Raw genomic sequence first — 17,378 nt, forward strand, 5'->3', positions numbered from 1 at the left:
GACGTTAAAACTCCACATCTCCCATTTATTACGATATTCATAGAGCTAATAATATTCATTGTACTTGTGAATCACTGTTTTTTCATGGAAGACAGTTCGCCCCTAACTGAATAATGAGATAGAATATTGACATGACAATTTTGTTTTTGGTACACGAAACAGATTGTTTTTTCCGTTCCTTGATTTGGTCTGAAGTATCAGTTCTGTTTCCATTATGCTTCTAATTATTTCATCAACAAAGCCCAGGAATGAAAACTGACATTGCAGCACGCTCTGTCTCTATTTTCTAAATATCACCATCATTATTCAATGACATGCCTTCAGGCATGAAGGATGAAAAAACAGATTCAAGGCTGTGACAGACCAAAAATAGCTAAAAGAAGAGTTATAGCTATCAGAATATTGAGGGGTTTAAACATCATTGGCTCATGACGAGGGGGGGGGGGAATATTGTTGCAAATGGGAATATTGTTGCAAATTCTATATAATTAAAGAAACAATGTCATGATAGATGCTAAGAAAAGTTTTACGACTGCTTTATCAAATGTTGCTTTTTTCAATCAGAACTAAATAATCTTAACCTTTGCAGGAATATGGGCTAATGAATATGGGCATCGCCCATACAGTGTGCTATGAGGGAAATTTTGCCCGGAGAGCGGCACTACGGCCTACTCTTATATCGAATTCCAACTGTCAAGGGATCTTTTACATGCACGCCAATGTGTACACTGGACCTCGGTTTTTCGCCCATCCGAACAACTAAACAGCTATCCTTCTCAGGCCCTCCGTCTTGCATCCCTGACAAAGGGGAACCACGCCGGAAAATCTGGATGGACTTTCACGGCCAATGCAGGGATCGAACACTCGACCTCCAGACTAGCGAGCCAGCGTCTTACCCACTTAGACCCCGTGATCCCATAACCTCTGAATTACAGCTACCAGTAAAATCGCCAGATGTAATGGTGAATATTTCTGGCTGGTAGGTAACTGGGTCTATTATTAAAATATATGATCCAGGCAAGAATATAACCCCTGAATAACAGCTACCAGTAGAATCGCCAGATATAATGGTGGATATGTTTGGGTGGTAGGTAACTTGGTCTATATACCAGCCATCACTGATTTAGAATCACTGTAGTGAATAATTATTTAATAATAAATAAACAGGTAGAAATATTGAATAAATTGAGTTTATTTACTAAGGAAATATTGGAGTTAGCTAGGGTTATATAGGGCCATGTTGTTTTCTGTATGATGAGTTAATACAGGGTAATAACATGCGTGGTATATTGAGCATGTAACATATGGAATATATAATATACAGGCAATCTATTATTATAGTCATTCTATATTTTACATATGTCTACATGTATAGGTAAAACTAATATCTACATGTTTTACATATCCTACATAGAATTGTATGATTGTACTAATAGATTTAGTCAAGGTGTTCTACATTCTCCCCATTGTTCTTGAGGGTTGATACCACTTCAATTTTCTTCCATTTCCTATACATTTTAAACAAATATTTTTTATTTTGCTCTTTCCTCTCGCTTCATGGAGGATTATAAATGGAAAAGTAGTATTAGATTGAATTAAAAGTCCACACTTAGTTCACTTCACGAAATTAACCAGAATCTCAAATAATCTCAAGAAGCTACAAATGTCTTGTTTTTATAAAGTTTTTAGAATGTGCATTCCATTTAAAAGAAATTGTTTGTAATCAATTAGGCCTACAATGAGTTACAAATCTTAAAAAAAGATTCCCTGACAGTTGGAATTAAAAATGAGTACCGGTAAATTTTAACGGCACTGTTTGGGAAAACAGCACACTGCATGTTAAAATGTTAAATCCCTTTTCAGTATATTCTGAAATACGTAGACAATAATCAGTCCATAAGACCAAATATCCAGCACTTTTAAAAGGTAATAAACCTCTCTTCTTCAAATTTATAGTAGAGATTACGATATAAAATCACTTTGAAAAGTGTAAATAAAAATGGCACGTGGGTCCTCAAGGGATGGAGTAGGAATACAAGATGTGTTATATGTCCATCAAACAGCTGCCAACCTTCAGTGCAATGGCTCCCTGGAGTCCTGGTTAGACCTAGGTCTATCTTCTCTACCTAGTTCTATATACACTGGAGTACTATTATATACCATACAAAATACCTTCATACTTTAATACTTTTAACACACTTCAACGTCAAGTGCCAAAATTATCAGAAAATTTAAAATTGTCTCTTTTTTGTTGTTTATATTGGTGAGAATAATAAAGATACAGAAGATCAGTATTTACATTCTTCATACCAAATTGTTCACAACAATATTAAATTGTTCACAATAATAAATTGTTCACAATATCAAATTGTTCACAATATCAAATTGTTTATTCAACATTTAAATGAGAAACAAAATCAAAATATGAATCAAAAGAATTTACTCAAAATTTAAAGATGGCAGTGGCTTCTTCATATAATCTGCAATGTTGCAAAATTATCATGCAGTGTGATAGGATAATTTTGCTTGGACAGTAGCATTACAGTTTTATTCTTTTTGTTTTATTTCAAATTATCGGGGAATCTTTTTATAAAGACTAGTAACTCAATGTAGCCCTGTCAAGGTTTCTTTTACTTGTACACCAATGTGTACATGGGACCTTTTTTTTTCTTCCAATCCGAACAACTAGACACACTGTCCTGCCAAACCCTCTGTCCTGTGCCACTGACAAGGGGAAACAACAATGGAAAATCTCAGGATCCTCTTCCTTGCCAAGGCCTCTGTTCTGCACCACTGACAAGTGGAAACGGCGCTGGAAATTCATGGGCAGTCACAGGAAGTTTTTTCAACCAATATCGGAATCAAACTCCAGATCCCCTGGTTGGTGAGTCAGTGCCTTACTCATTGAGTCAGCATGGCTCCAGTATACAATTATACAACAGATCATTAGTAATCAAACTAATCACGAATGCGTGAATGTGATCCACTTGAAAATACCTTCCTCGTTTTTTTTATAATTGCTCGGTGTCATGATGTAAACAATTATAACCAAGTGCATGATATAGGTTTGATTTTAATTAAGGAGTCAATATGGCGATTTGGTCTTGTTAAACTGGAACTAGTTTAATGGAATTGTTGACCGTTTGTTTTTATAATTGCTTGGTGTCATGATGTCAGTAATTATAACCAAGTGCATCATGTAGGTTAGAATTTTAATTAAGAAGTTACTTTATGGCGATTTTGTCTGGTTAAAATGGAACTAGTTTAATGGAACTGTTGACCGTTTGTCTCTAGTTTGATGGATGATTACAATGTATGTAATGACAGCTACTGGAAGAGAGATAATGTATTTATTATGGTGGGTTGTAAAGAGTTGTAACAGGCAATGATCACATAAATCTAATCTTATCTCGTATGTGGATTTACTAGTAAATTTCTGTATATCTATATCTGTATAAATTGTGGACCAGGACTACTCATCTTATTCTTCTTCTTTTAATTCTTGGGGGTGACACTTCTCGAAAAGAGTCTTACTCTTGTCTTGTTGGAAAGTATTACCCCGGTCTATCATCTGCTCCGCGAAAAGAGCCTAACTTTTGCTCTCTTGGGATGTGTTACTCTGGTCTATCATCTGTTCAATCAAAATTGAATTCAGAAAACTTTGTCCATGGTGATTTGGATTCCTGGCAATCAAGTTCATCAAAGATTAATAGAATTAGGTCATCCATTTTTGCAAATGATTAATGACCAGCTTGGATTCTCTTTAAACAATGACATAAATACAACATCTATGTAAAGTTCATTGGCCTAAAAATCTTAGATCAAATGATTTATGTAAGTAAAATATTAGCGATATATTAATTCCCGACACAACAGTTGTTGAAACTAGGCAGGATACGAACAAACTTCATGTTTATCATCATTTGAAGAGCATGAAGATTACTATAAAACAAAAACTATCATATATTTTCCGTTCTTTTAGTGGAAAACATGTGTAAATATACAAATGGTATTACTTTTTTTTATTTATGGTCTTTTTTCCGTGACTATAGAATGTCTGTACTAAGAAGTATCAAATTTATTACCATAGTGTACTAAATAGAATTTGACTAACTGTTACATACATGTGGTGCTTTCAATCTACCCCGCGCCAATTTTTCTTTACAAACAAATTGAATTTTTTTACCATTCTCCCATTTGCAGCATCAAAGCTTGTAATATTTACAGAAAATTGTTTCTATCACTAACTGTAGGCAGGTTACCCGTTTTTATGATTGATCAAATTCAACTGTATAGCTAAAACATATCGTACCTGGGAACCTTTATTTTTTTACAAGTTCTTCATGAAATGCCAGCTGCCATGATATATCGAACATAAAAGATGCGGGTTTCTTGTATATCATAATTACTAATTGACAAGATGCAATCGGGGAAATTATCAAGTATATTAAAAGTGAAAGTGAAATCCGATCTTATCTACAGTGTAAATTTATCGACTGGTGATAATTTCTATATTAATACATCGACTAAAGATACTCGATCAATCTATAAACATATTAATGCAATGTTTTTAAAGTGTCTCATAATTATTATGACATTTGCTTGCAAAATGCCAGACTTGTAATATTTTTCATCGTAAATCAATTACTTTGCATGATGACTGCCAGATTCACCCACAACGAGGTGTAGCACAATTTAATTTTGATACGAATAAGTAAAGTTTCATTCAAAGTTGAAGTCAAGCATGAACAGAGAGAGAGAGAGAGAGAGAAATGGGGATTAACGTCCACTCGACACAAACTAGGTCATTTTGGGACTAACATATGGTTCAATTTTATTTCAGTAATTCGCTTGCGTGTAGGGGTCTTTAGCAGTGGGAGGAAACTGGAGGACCTGGACAAAACCCACAAGGTTGGATAGGCAACCCTACACCTTGTCACATACAACTGGGAAATCGAAACCAAGCCAGCTGACTCAATAACAGACCTTATGATATAGCACGCATGTGCTAACCATTCAGCCATCCAAGCCCCCAAGATAAATTGCAATTCTATTACTGATATATCTGAGCTTTTATGAAAGGTTATCATCTACTAAATGATCTATAATTTATGAGTCAGACAAATGATGTAATGAAACCAATTTTATGGTTTATTTATCTTAATAAGCTCTGGGAGTCCTAAAACAACACTAGTGACCTGACAAACGTTGTTAGAGAGAGAGTGAGAGAGAGAAGTTGGAGGACCCAGAGAAAACCCATGAGGTTGGACAGGTGACCCTATTCCTGGTCACGTACAACTGGGAAATTGAAACCACACCAGTTTACTCAATGACAGACCTTATGATACAATGTGCAGTGTATTTTGCTGATGACGTGTCAATTAGTATAAAGTGCATGAAATATCCCTGGACTATTCTCCTCCTGGAAAGTGTTAACTTTTTAAAATTAATTTTAATTTTAAGATACTACTTTGGTCCCCACAAGAAAAAGATCGACAGCCCTTGCCATCTCCTTTGCCTGACAAAAAATCCCTATAAACATCACCAAACTATTCTCCATTGGGAACATAAAAAAAACTTGCAGGAAATCAATGGATCGAACTTTTGAAAGCTAAATTTGGGAATAAGTAATAATTTTGGAATCTATGTCCTAGCCACAAGGAAAATCTCAACCATGCTTGTAAATGTTCTCCAGATAATTAAAACATTACAAAAGTTTCTTTCTGTCCTGGTATTCGTGACTTCTATTTTGTCAGAATTAACCTACATACATACATGGTTCCGCTATGTACACCACAAATTTGAGGTCAATGTCAGTTTGTTGTGGTTCCATTCCAACCCCCTTCATAATGTTAAGTAAAGTCTGAATCTGGTTGAGAATCTCTTGTAATTCTATCAATTAGAACAGATTGGTTGTAAAGAGTTGCCGAGATCAATAAAATTCTAGTTAAAAAGCTTGAACAAGGAGAAAGTAAACCATCCGAACATGGCATGTAAGACTTCAAGTCTGTCAAAACCGTGTTTTCTTATTACGAATTCACCATTATTTGGCCAATTATGTTGGAGGGAAAAGTAGGCATAACCAGCGAAGAGTTTCAAAAGCTATAAGAATGTAGTGTGATAAATAAATATTTGAAGCATGTATAAGTTTGTTTGGTTTTAGAGGAAGAGAATAAACAAGTTCACCTTTTCTGATGTGTTTTAACATGTAATATTGCCTGCCTGATTAGATTTGATTGGCAGAAACAGATTATTAAATGTTAACGTCTATTACAAGAACAAGGTATACCAATTAAATATACGGACAATTGGATTCCTCTCATTTCCTACTTATTTGAAGGAAAGTTAAGTGACAGCTTACTGCAATAGGAAAAAAAATTTTAGGATTTCAAAAATCTTTTAATAAATTATTTTATAAATTCTAAAAACTGTTGTCAGATAAGCCTTGTTCTTGGTAATTTTGTTATTCTTCTTGTAGCAATGCTCTTAAACAAGAACCTAATGATCTACAATTTTGAATACGATTAACATGAAATGAAATGGGGTTTAACGTCCTACTGCTCTGTTCTGACTGGGCTAATGAAGACGGGTATATGCCATACAGTGTGCTATGAGGGAAATTTTGTCAGGACAGTGGCCACAAACTAGGTCATTTCTGGACTAACATATGGTTTAATTTTTTTTTCAATAATTCGCTTGCACGTAGGGGTCTTTAGCAGTGGGAGGAAACTGGAGGACCCGGAGAAAACCCACGGGGTTGGACAGGCGACCCTACTTCTCACGTAAATTATATATCAATAAATATGAATAAATGGTTTTGTATTTGATACAGGTAAATTCGCAGGTAAATTGTTTGTTGTAAATTTATGGTATAAATGAAAGTAACAATGGATGACAACTAGAAAAAATCATTCAAGCAGAAACATCAACTGAAAGAAATATTCAAAAGAAAGACTCCCCAGAGGGTGGCAGCTTTCAAAATCTGACATTTGTCAAAAGTTATTACCAGAGCCTACTTTTATAACTTTGGTTATAATTGAAAAGAAAGTTGACTTTTTTAAAAGCACAAATTAAAAGTAGAAGACATATGTCCACCCCTTGTTGGTGATATCCGTCAATTAATGTAAAGCTGTATTTATCTTTATAAAGTTAATTACGTTGAACGGAACCAATCATGTCAAATCAGCAGCTGTTAGATTGAAGAAAATATAAGATTAACATAGCCAGGTTCATGTCTTTTATAATTGACAGGGGAGAATTTTTATATTTAATTGATATGGAATTATCTCAGTGATTACAGATATACATGTAGTTGGCTCATGGTGAGATTATACAATGTATAAGCTTTCTATTAACTAAATTAGCTGTGGGCTATCAATTTTAAAATCTTTCACTCCTTGAAAACCAAGATTGCTGCACTGATTTATCCAATGGAATTTCTACATAACCGTTCTCTGAACAGGAAGCTCTTGATTGACCTGTTTAGACTACTCAATAAGTAAAAGTTCTGTTCTTGGAACTGTTCCTGACACGCTTAAAAGTGGTAAACAGGATTTTTAGACATGTCCCAATGACAGCAAGCATTGTATATGTTTATTGATGTGTTTATTCCAACCAGAATATAATGTCCCATCCCAATGACTACACAGCTGCCTTGTCAGGCCCTAGTAGATAAGATAAAACTGACTAAAAATATGAAAAGTTTGTAACTATTTGGTCTGTTGACTCCAGGTAAAGTGCATCCACACAGCAATGTTTTATTACATCAAAGGTTCTTATTGCTAGTCATGTATAAATTATCTTATATCTACTAGGTACACTACATTAAACACTGCCCAGACCCTACATCACTAAAAATACACCAATAATTATTTTCTTTCAAAATATGGGGGGACTTACAAAGAGAGGTTATTTTACTACTGGCAGGAGGTTGAAGGTTTATGTTCCAAGAACAGCTTAAAAATGCACCAGATGCTTCTATCCTGTGACCATTTTAGATGCTCATAAAACTGTGATGTATACTTTAATGTCCTTGATTGTGCATTTCCTATCTCGGTACTCTTTATATGTAGGTAATTTAATTATAAGCATCCATAATAAATGATGTAGACTATGGTGGTAGATATGGATTTATATTCAAGATGTCTGGATAAACAAGTGTAAATATATATATATAGAAAGAGAAATGGGGGTTAACGTCCACTCAACACAAACTAGCTCATTTTGGGACTAACATATGGTTCAATTTTATTTCAATAATTTGCTTCCGCGTAGGAGTCTTTAGCAGCGGGAGGAAACAAGAGGACCTTAGAAAACCCATGAGGTTGGACAGGCGACCCTACCTTTGTCACTTACCTATTCTTAGTAGTTACTATTAATTTATAATTCAAAATAATAAGCTACTATTTTTCTGAAATTATGTTAGGCCTGTGGAGTAAGGGACAACACAGTAAATATTTTGATATTTATTCATAATATATTCCAGATATTTATTCATAATATGTCCCAGATATTTATTCATATATCACAGATACTTATAAGATATCACGGCTATTTATAAGATATCACGGCTATTTATAATACATCTAAGATTATTTATAATGAATCACAGATATTTATAGGATATCACAAATATTTATAAGATAGCACAGATATTTATAAGATATCAGAGATATTTATTATATATCACATAAGATATCAGAGATATTTATAAGTATACATCACAGATATTTACAAGATATCAGAGATATTTATTATATATCACAGATATTCATTATACATCACAGATATTTATATCCAAAGACTAGACTCAATAACAAAAGTTCATATATAGAAGTTTTTACAAAAAAAAAGAGAAAGTTATAAAGAAAGAAAAGAATGATTATTTAGGTAGACTGACACTGAGATATGGTTAAATTTGTTTGTACTGAAGTAAATTTATAGGTGTAATAGTCAGTGCCAGCAAGATTTTTTATATAAAAACTTTACTGATTTGCGATATGGTAGGTAGGTGAAATGATTCCAACATGTTGCATCACTGTTAAAGAGGGTTATACTGCCAATAGATGTTAGATAACGATAAGAACGAGTGAAGTAGGAAGGTATGATCTTACCCATCATCTGTTGTAAGGCCAATAAAACAAAGGTCTGAGGAATTACCGTTACACTGATGGCTAGGCTTCCTAAAATAAATAAATAAAACACAATGTATAAACAAAATTATTCGTCAATGACTGAAAAAACTTGAAGCATTTATTTGTATGATAAATAACGAGTCTTGGAATAAGGGTAATATCATATTCGGGCTTTGATCTCAACACATGTGATGATTGGGTCATATATACACCTGAGGTGTCCAGATTTTGGCATATATTAAAGATTTTACAGTACATGTGCATAGGTAATCATACTGTGATTATCTCCTCTTGTTTTTTTTTATATCATTTAATCAGAATGATTTGTGAGCACAAATGAAGGGTGTAGAGCAGGAGTTTCACTTCAAAAATTTGCCAGCTGATCAATTTTGACTTACCAGTTCTGTAGCAAGATTAGCCGATTTTTAATTTTAGTGTCATACCAATTTTTCTGTATAGTATTAAGTATTTTTACACACAAAAACTGTAAATCTCTCAGTATTTACTATGTTTATAGATTAAATTCTTTGAAATACTAGTTTTATGGCATGTAAGTTGTCTAGTTGGTCAATTCCACTGCTAATCACTTACGACTGACAAATATGACTAGAACAAGAGCTTAGGAGTAGTAGCTCTAATGATAACCAGGATATTATTAAATTATTCCAGACACACAAATTAGCCATATCAGCAAAAATGTACTGGTAACTCTCTCATAATTCTAGGTAACCAATACCTCATAGAATCGTGCTTTTCAAATTACTACATCAGCATTTTTGAGCATTATTAAATGAATCGGAAGCATAATTTAATATTCCTTCAAATGAAACATCATCCCAAAGAATCTTTTATTCCTGGATCATTATTATTAAGATAAACATTTTGGAGTTTCATACAATATCTGTATACAACTTGAAGAAAAATAAATGCATAAATATCCTTTGAATTACATACATTCTAGAAATACACTGTTCCGATTTACTTCAGAATATGTAAGCTTTAATCAAAAACACATTTATTATGTCATTAAAACAATGGACAGGTTTATTTATTTTTTGGCAATGATACTGGGTGTTCCTAATAGAATAAAAAACAATTAAATAAAGTGATACAGTGTATCAGTGTGTTGGTATTCTGTTGGGTTATCACATCTGAACTAAAGCATATTAAGTTCAAATTGATTGCCTGAGAAGGAGATATATGGAAAGAGGAAAAAGACCATTTGTTTGTTGAGCCATCTTAATACCTTTTACTATCAATCTCAGCTTATCTGGTATTAGATGCTCGTGCTTCAAGTATCTGTTTCACATATGACGATCAATAGTCATAATATTGGTAGGTTAATCGTAGCAATTTAAGACCTGTGTTGTAACCCTACAATCCCTGGATTCACGCTAACTGCTTCCCCTTCTGACTATACTATGATGGTAATATGACAGTCTAGTGCATTAAATTTGTATTAGATGTAGAATGCAATAAGAAGCGGAGCAAGGATAATTTGTGTTTATTGGTTATAGACAGAACGGTGGGTCGTGTTAAACTCATTGGGGTGGCAAAATGAAATATTACAGATTTATCAGACAGACCATCAGATGGTATGGAATGAAAGACAATTGCCTTGAAATGAAGAATCTCAATTCTTATCAGAAACATGATATCTAACATACAAATTTTATAGGAGTCATTTGGCATCCTTTTTCCATCAAATCTAATAGTTTCTATTATATCCAAGAGCCTCTACTCTTAGGCTTAAACGGTCAACCATTGCCAAAACACTGTCTTTAATTGAAGGAGACATTGGTAATTATTAAAATATTACAGGTGCTTTATCAAAACAAAAATTGGAAATCAATGGGAAGTGGTATCAAGTGTTGTAGGAGAAAGAAAGAGGGGCTGGGTTTAATGTCCACTCAACATAAATCTGGTCATTTCAGGACTAATGAGGTAGTGGGTGGAAACTGGAGGACCCAGAGATACCCATGAGGTTGGGCAGGCAACCCTACTCCTTGTCACAAACAAGCTTGGTACACTTTCTCAGTTGTAACCTTTTTAATTTATATTGTTAATTGCTTTTTATTTATTTTTTATTCCATCACAATTTTATTTTCAAATTTTATCATTTGGAATCAATCTGGAAATAACTCTCTGGAATGCAAATTTCGTGAATTTAGTATTCAACAAAGTAGGGTTGCCTATTTATTAATTGATATAAAAAATTGAGTAAGTGTTTCTTAAGTTGTACTGAATTATCAACTGATTGAACATGTGTTAGCTTTTATTTTACTTCAGAGTCAGAGATGTATTTAAATGATATTGGTATCTTGCGGACATTGATTTGAAATAATTCTTGAATCAAGTGCTCATTTATTTTCAAGTTTCCCCAATTACTTCAATAATAAACAACTTTAAAATATATCATTAATAGTTCTTACATCTGTTTATAAAATACTGATTCAACAGATTTCAACAACATTTAATTACTATACTAAGATATCTATCGCAAATTCTAAGTCTCAAAAACTTTGTTACACAGATCTCGTGAAAAAAAACCCAACGTAGTAATACGATATACTTGTACGTTCAAATATCACATTGCACTGGTGGCTAGGTGAGTATGGGGTGGGGTTGGATGGACGGATGGTTAGTGTGAGCTTGTTGTATCCTAAGATCTGTCATTGAGTCAACTGGCATGGTTTCAATTCCCTGCTTGTACGTGACAAGGAGTAGGGTTGCCTGTCCAACCTTGAGGCTTTTCTCCGGGTACTCCGGTTTCCTCCCACTGCTGAAGACCCCTATGCGCAAGCCATATGTTAGTCCCAAAATGACCTAGTTTGTGTCAAGTGGATGTTAAAGCCCATCTCTCTATCTCTTTCTCTCATGTGAGTATGGTGCTGACTGACTAAAGTCAACCAAAGGCATTGAACAGCCGTTTAAATGAAATCAAATGCAGATTTAACATCCTACTTTGCTGCACCAACAGGGCATGTACCATACAGTGTGTTATGAGCAAAATTTAGATTGGTACAGAGGCATTTCCCCTGTCAACAAATCGCAAGTCGCTAAAATACAAAAGTATTGCATCCATTTTATTTGACTGCCAATATACAGAATTGTTATCAAAAGTATAAAATACTTTGAAATTCATGAAAATATTCTCTGTTTTGTTATCCCTTTTAAAGAAAATTCTCCATTTTAAAAATATGGAAGGTAATGCACACCTGAGTTTTGTTAGTTAATGAAATAAATTTTGCCAATGTTCATGTCACCAACTTTATGTTATGTCATGAGAAACTATTGTAAAGACACAATAGTATATGGCTTGTTTCTTTTCAACACAACAGATCTAAAAGGCCATCCATTAAATTCTGTCATAATTTCTATGTTAAAATTACAAATGACTTTTTGTTGAATAGATCAAAAGACTAGAATTAATGAATAAAAGAACACACAGGACAATCTAACCTAACATTTTATCGCTTCAATTAAATATAATTTTAAAAGAAAAAGAAATGCTTGGTAAATGTTGCTTTCATAGGTAACTAATTGTCTATGGAATTTCATTGTCGAATTTGTTTGACAAAAGGAGATAAAAATTCTGTTGCTTAAATCCACTGGCAACAATCTATGGTGTGCTTGCATCCTTTTTAGTGAACAGATTATTACTTGGCAACAAATGTAATCCTTTGCTGGTTAGTGAATAAATGAGCCCTTGATGCACACAGGTCTTAAAGCATACTTGGTTAGTGAATATCCTTGGTGCCTTAGTAAACAGATTGGTCCTTGGCATGAATAACGCTAGGTGCTTACCAGCCTTAAAGCAATCTTTGTTAGTAAATAAATGGTGCACACAGGCCTTAAAGCATCCTTGGTTAGTGAATATCCTTGGTGCCTTAGTAAACAGATTGGTCCTTGGCATGAATAACACTAGGTGCTTACCAGCCTTAAAGCTATCTTTGTTAGTAAATAAATGGTGCACGCAGGCCTTAAAGAATCCTTAGTTATTAGTCATTGAGGTGGGAATATTCAACAACGATGTAATGTATCTCAGGAATGATTTTTAGCACTTTTTGAACCACAAAGAGAAGTGTGACGGCGAGGGTCAGTGTATATACAGCCAATGGTAAATAAGTTATTCACCACCATAAATTCTCTAGTATTCCTCATCTTATCGCCTAACACAGACAGTAAGACACAAGTGGCATTATTAAATAAAATTATTCCAACTCATATAACATCATTACTGATACTAATACTCTAGACATTAGGGTTCAATTGCTTTAACCTTCATACTCACTCATTATTCTACCATCAGATCAGTGGTGGCTGAAATCACAGAACTAACACATCCTAACAACTTGTTGCAGTTATAGTTAAGATTCATACCCAGTTTAATTTAACAAGCATATAACATTTCTCTGGATAGGCGGTCTACCACAGGCTTGATCATTCAGTCTTTAATAATTGTAATCTCCTACATCATTGAATTCCACATTGACTTAATTCTTGTCTCTCTGCATGACCGGCTCAAATTTTTCCCAAATTTTCATACAATCTTTAGTGCTCACAAATTTCCAGAAAATAAAATCATTTTCAGCACATCTTGGGAAATCTATGGGGTCCCAGAAACAAAACAAGACTATTCTATACCCAATTCCAGCTCCCTTTAATCAAATTTTCTTTTGTCAGATTAGATATAAAACTAACATCAGTGACTATAATCTGGGTACTTACTAACACTTTCCATATGTATTAAATCACAATAGAAATGGGACTTGAAAGTAGATAAATTGCATATTGTCCATCCAACTTCCAATCTGGTGACAATATTTAGTTTAAAGGTCATCTGGATGTCACATCAGGAACCAATAAGCTTTTTTGACACAAACAGAATTCCATTAAATCAATAAGACTCTTTGATTGTCACTAAGGGGAGAATTTGTATAGCATCAGGAACTGATCAACAGTTAGTTACTAAGTTAGCATCAGGAATCAGTCAGTATTTGATTATTAACCTAGGATTTGCACAAAAATAAGTCCCTGGGAACAAATTCAGAAGTAACAAAAGCCATCGGTTCCAGATTTTCAATTAAATCCATGAGTATTAATTGAGTGATTTCGAATCCCTTGCAATATTGTGTAAGTTGTATCTCTAAAAGGAATACCAGCCCAAAAATGGTTCAAATCTATTCAGTATTTACAAAGATATGAAAGGATTGAAATTTTAAACCAAATTCTGCATTCTCTTCAGACCACAATTCATAAACAGGGCAGCACCAATGAATCCTGTTTCATCAAAAGAACTTTGGATGTATCTTACTTAGCTCATCGCAAGATCGAGTGACATTAAAAATAAAGCCGAGATAATGCTTAAATAAAGAAGAATATGGAATCATCAGACACTTGGTATAAATATTTTCAAATAAAATGGTTAATGAACAGGTGAACATACACTCACAAGATGGATGAATTATTTATATTAGCAAATTTTTTCACAATGTTCTGCAATTTCTATGCGCAAGCAGGAAGACCCAAGGCAACCCCTCCTCTATCATTCCATATGTTTAGCATACACCATGTTTGTTTGGATACCAGACATTAAAGTAATTAATACACGAAGATCTGTCTTTATTGGTATAATTCTACGAGAAATCGCCAGAAATACGACTTCAGTTTTTCTCAGAAGTTGATTATTTTGTCATTAGTGATGAGGATACAGAAATTATCTGGTGGTAGATTTTTTTATGAATTGTAAAAAGTCTTGGTATGAAATCTGATTATCCCAGTGGAACCTTTGTTAGTCTGCGTACAGACAGGTGTGAATCCCTTGATATGCTAATTACCCGGAGGTGATCGTCTAAACTGTCATTGCTTATATCTACAACAGCCATGTGCAAAATTTATTTCTTTTTCTTGGCTTTCTAATTCCGTATCATTACTTCTTATTGTAAATAAACTTCTATATTTTCTTTAACAAAAAATATTCCACCGTATTTGTTATGTTTCTTGTATATATCAGTATCAAGTTCTGTATAAATTCATCATCAAAGAGAGATGTATATATTAACATTGACATAATGAATCGATTGAAACTTTTTTGAAATGATGTGCAGATTGATGGAGCCGAATTTTTTTTTTTTTTTTTTTTTTTTTTTTTTTTTAAAACAGAGTCATCCTTTCACATCTCTAATAATAAAAAAAATGAGGAAAGTCTGGAATCAGAGAACTCAATTTTTCTGTTCATTGCGTCTTGCATATGTTCAGAGATCCCTGCAAGAAAAAAACATCTAGTTGTTACGAAAATGAAATGAAATGGGGCTTAACGTCTTACTGTTCTGCTCCATACAGTGTTAGTTGTTTGGATGGGACAAAAAAAAAACTGAAGTCCACCAATTCGCCCTCTGTCCCGACGACCAACACCGACATCGAAAACAGGACCTCCCAGTTAGCAAGCCAACATCTTACTCACTGAGCCACCATGGCTCACAAAAGTATAATTGTACATGAAATTACCTGCCGTACATGTATTTCTAAAATAAATAATAATTATAAATAATGATATATTCACAAGTCATTGTGATTATATTTTTGTGTTATGTAATTCATTATCATATGGTGTAGGTGCAATCTGTATCAATCTAAACCTACATAAGAATTAAATAGCGTAAAATAAATACTATAAACACATGCCACGATTTTGATGTATGAGGTAATAAAATACAATAAACAAACCATAATCCTGTGACATTTTATCACCCAATTATAATCCTTGAATTAATGATCAAATCATACAGGTGTTTATTTGAGTTTTTCCAACATTATTGATCAATATAGTGTGTTGTATAATTAAATCATGATAAACTGATGCCCCTTATGTATCAGGGGCCCCAGTCACTCAAAACATTCTCAGATTTCAGTTAAGAATTTACTCAAAATTGTTCTCCTTATTGTAACTAAAATATAGCCCTTTATAAAACTTTTGTTGCCTTAAGGGTATCAAAAACATCAATAAGAAACTATGTGCAATATTTTGTGTTTCTCGATCAAAGATATTTCTCATAAACTGTGATTGAAAGATGGGTAAATTATTAACTTGACTCTGAGAATGTTTTGTGAAACCGTAGCCAGTAACACAAGTATAATAGTAAAATCCCATTGGGAATTTTGAACCAGGCTCTCAGCCCCCACCCAGCGCTCCTCATCTTGCAGGATCACCATGCCATACTGATATTCCTTTTAGAGATTTCCCCGGGTATACGTGACAAGGAGTAGGGCCGCCTGTCCAACCTCATGTCATGGGTTTTCTATGGGCCCCCTGGTTTCCTTCCACTGCTAAAAGTGAACCATATATTAGTCTTGAAATGACCTTGTTTGTGTCAAGTTTGACATTAAACCCCATCTCCCTCTTTCTCTGCTTAATTTTGTGTTAAAGGGTTAATAGTGATTATATTTTGGAGAATAAAACTGCTTAATTTTGTGTTAAAAGCCCTTAAAATCCTCTACCTTTAACTCATTGATATGAGGTAATAGATGGCTAGCTTTAGTCCCAATTCCATTAGAAACACAGTACTTAATATAACAGAGGAAGAGATATGGTATAATAAATATCAATTGAATCCTTAAAGGAGTTTAGCTGTTCAGTTAATTACATAAAGAATTATTGTAGATACACATATATTCTTTAGGGACGCTATAATGGAACATAAAGACCATGGCAACTATTTTAAAACATGTTCAATTGTTTTTCAGATAATCGACATGTCACTTTACTCCTCCATCAAATATTTTCTTTCGCAATTCTAAATCTCGGAAGACCTGATACATTTACTCTGCATGTTCTTTCAAGTGACAATGTTAAGCCTACAAGGTATAAATCATGATCACATATTCTTAAAGTTCGGATTGTTTCTTAACACATTTCACAAAACCCAAAAGATTTACAACAAAGCAATTAAATCCGGGATTTTATTCAACATCTTGGAGTCACAATAAGACTTTTTTTTTTCCCCTTCAAGCTATAAAATCTATTCTTGGGCAAAAGTGTCCCACCACACATCAATTTGATAAAAAAACTAAACTTTTAAATTGATATTTCAATGATCACGAGTGACGTAAACAATCTTAAAAGAAGAATTTCATTTTAAAAAAAAATCAAAAGAAAGCAATTCTTTCTGTTCTGAGTTGAAAATAACAGACATTTTAATTCACCGATTTAAGAAAGAGTTTATTAAGATGAACAATACATTG

The 17,378-nt window shown here is 33.6% G+C and overlaps 1 protein-coding gene across 1 annotated transcript in view; it reads right to left on the reverse strand.

Annotated features, from left to right (window-relative positions):
• Positions 1-17,378, reverse strand: part of LOC126819283 (inactive tyrosine-protein kinase transmembrane receptor ROR1) — a 247,167-nt gene that overhangs the window by 124,829 nt on the left and 104,960 nt on the right. Inside the window, exon 2 of the mRNA XM_056100080.1 lies at positions 9,114-9,182. Within this exon, the coding sequence (XP_055956055.1) occupies positions 9,114-9,182 (69 nt within the window). The remainder of the gene's footprint in view (positions 1-9,113; positions 9,183-17,378) is intronic.

This window comes from Patella vulgata, chromosome 4 (genome assembly GCF_932274485.2).
Source record: "Patella vulgata chromosome 4, xgPatVulg1.2, whole genome shotgun sequence".
In the NCBI taxonomy this organism is placed as follows: Eukaryota; Metazoa; Mollusca; class Gastropoda; family Patellidae; genus Patella; species Patella vulgata.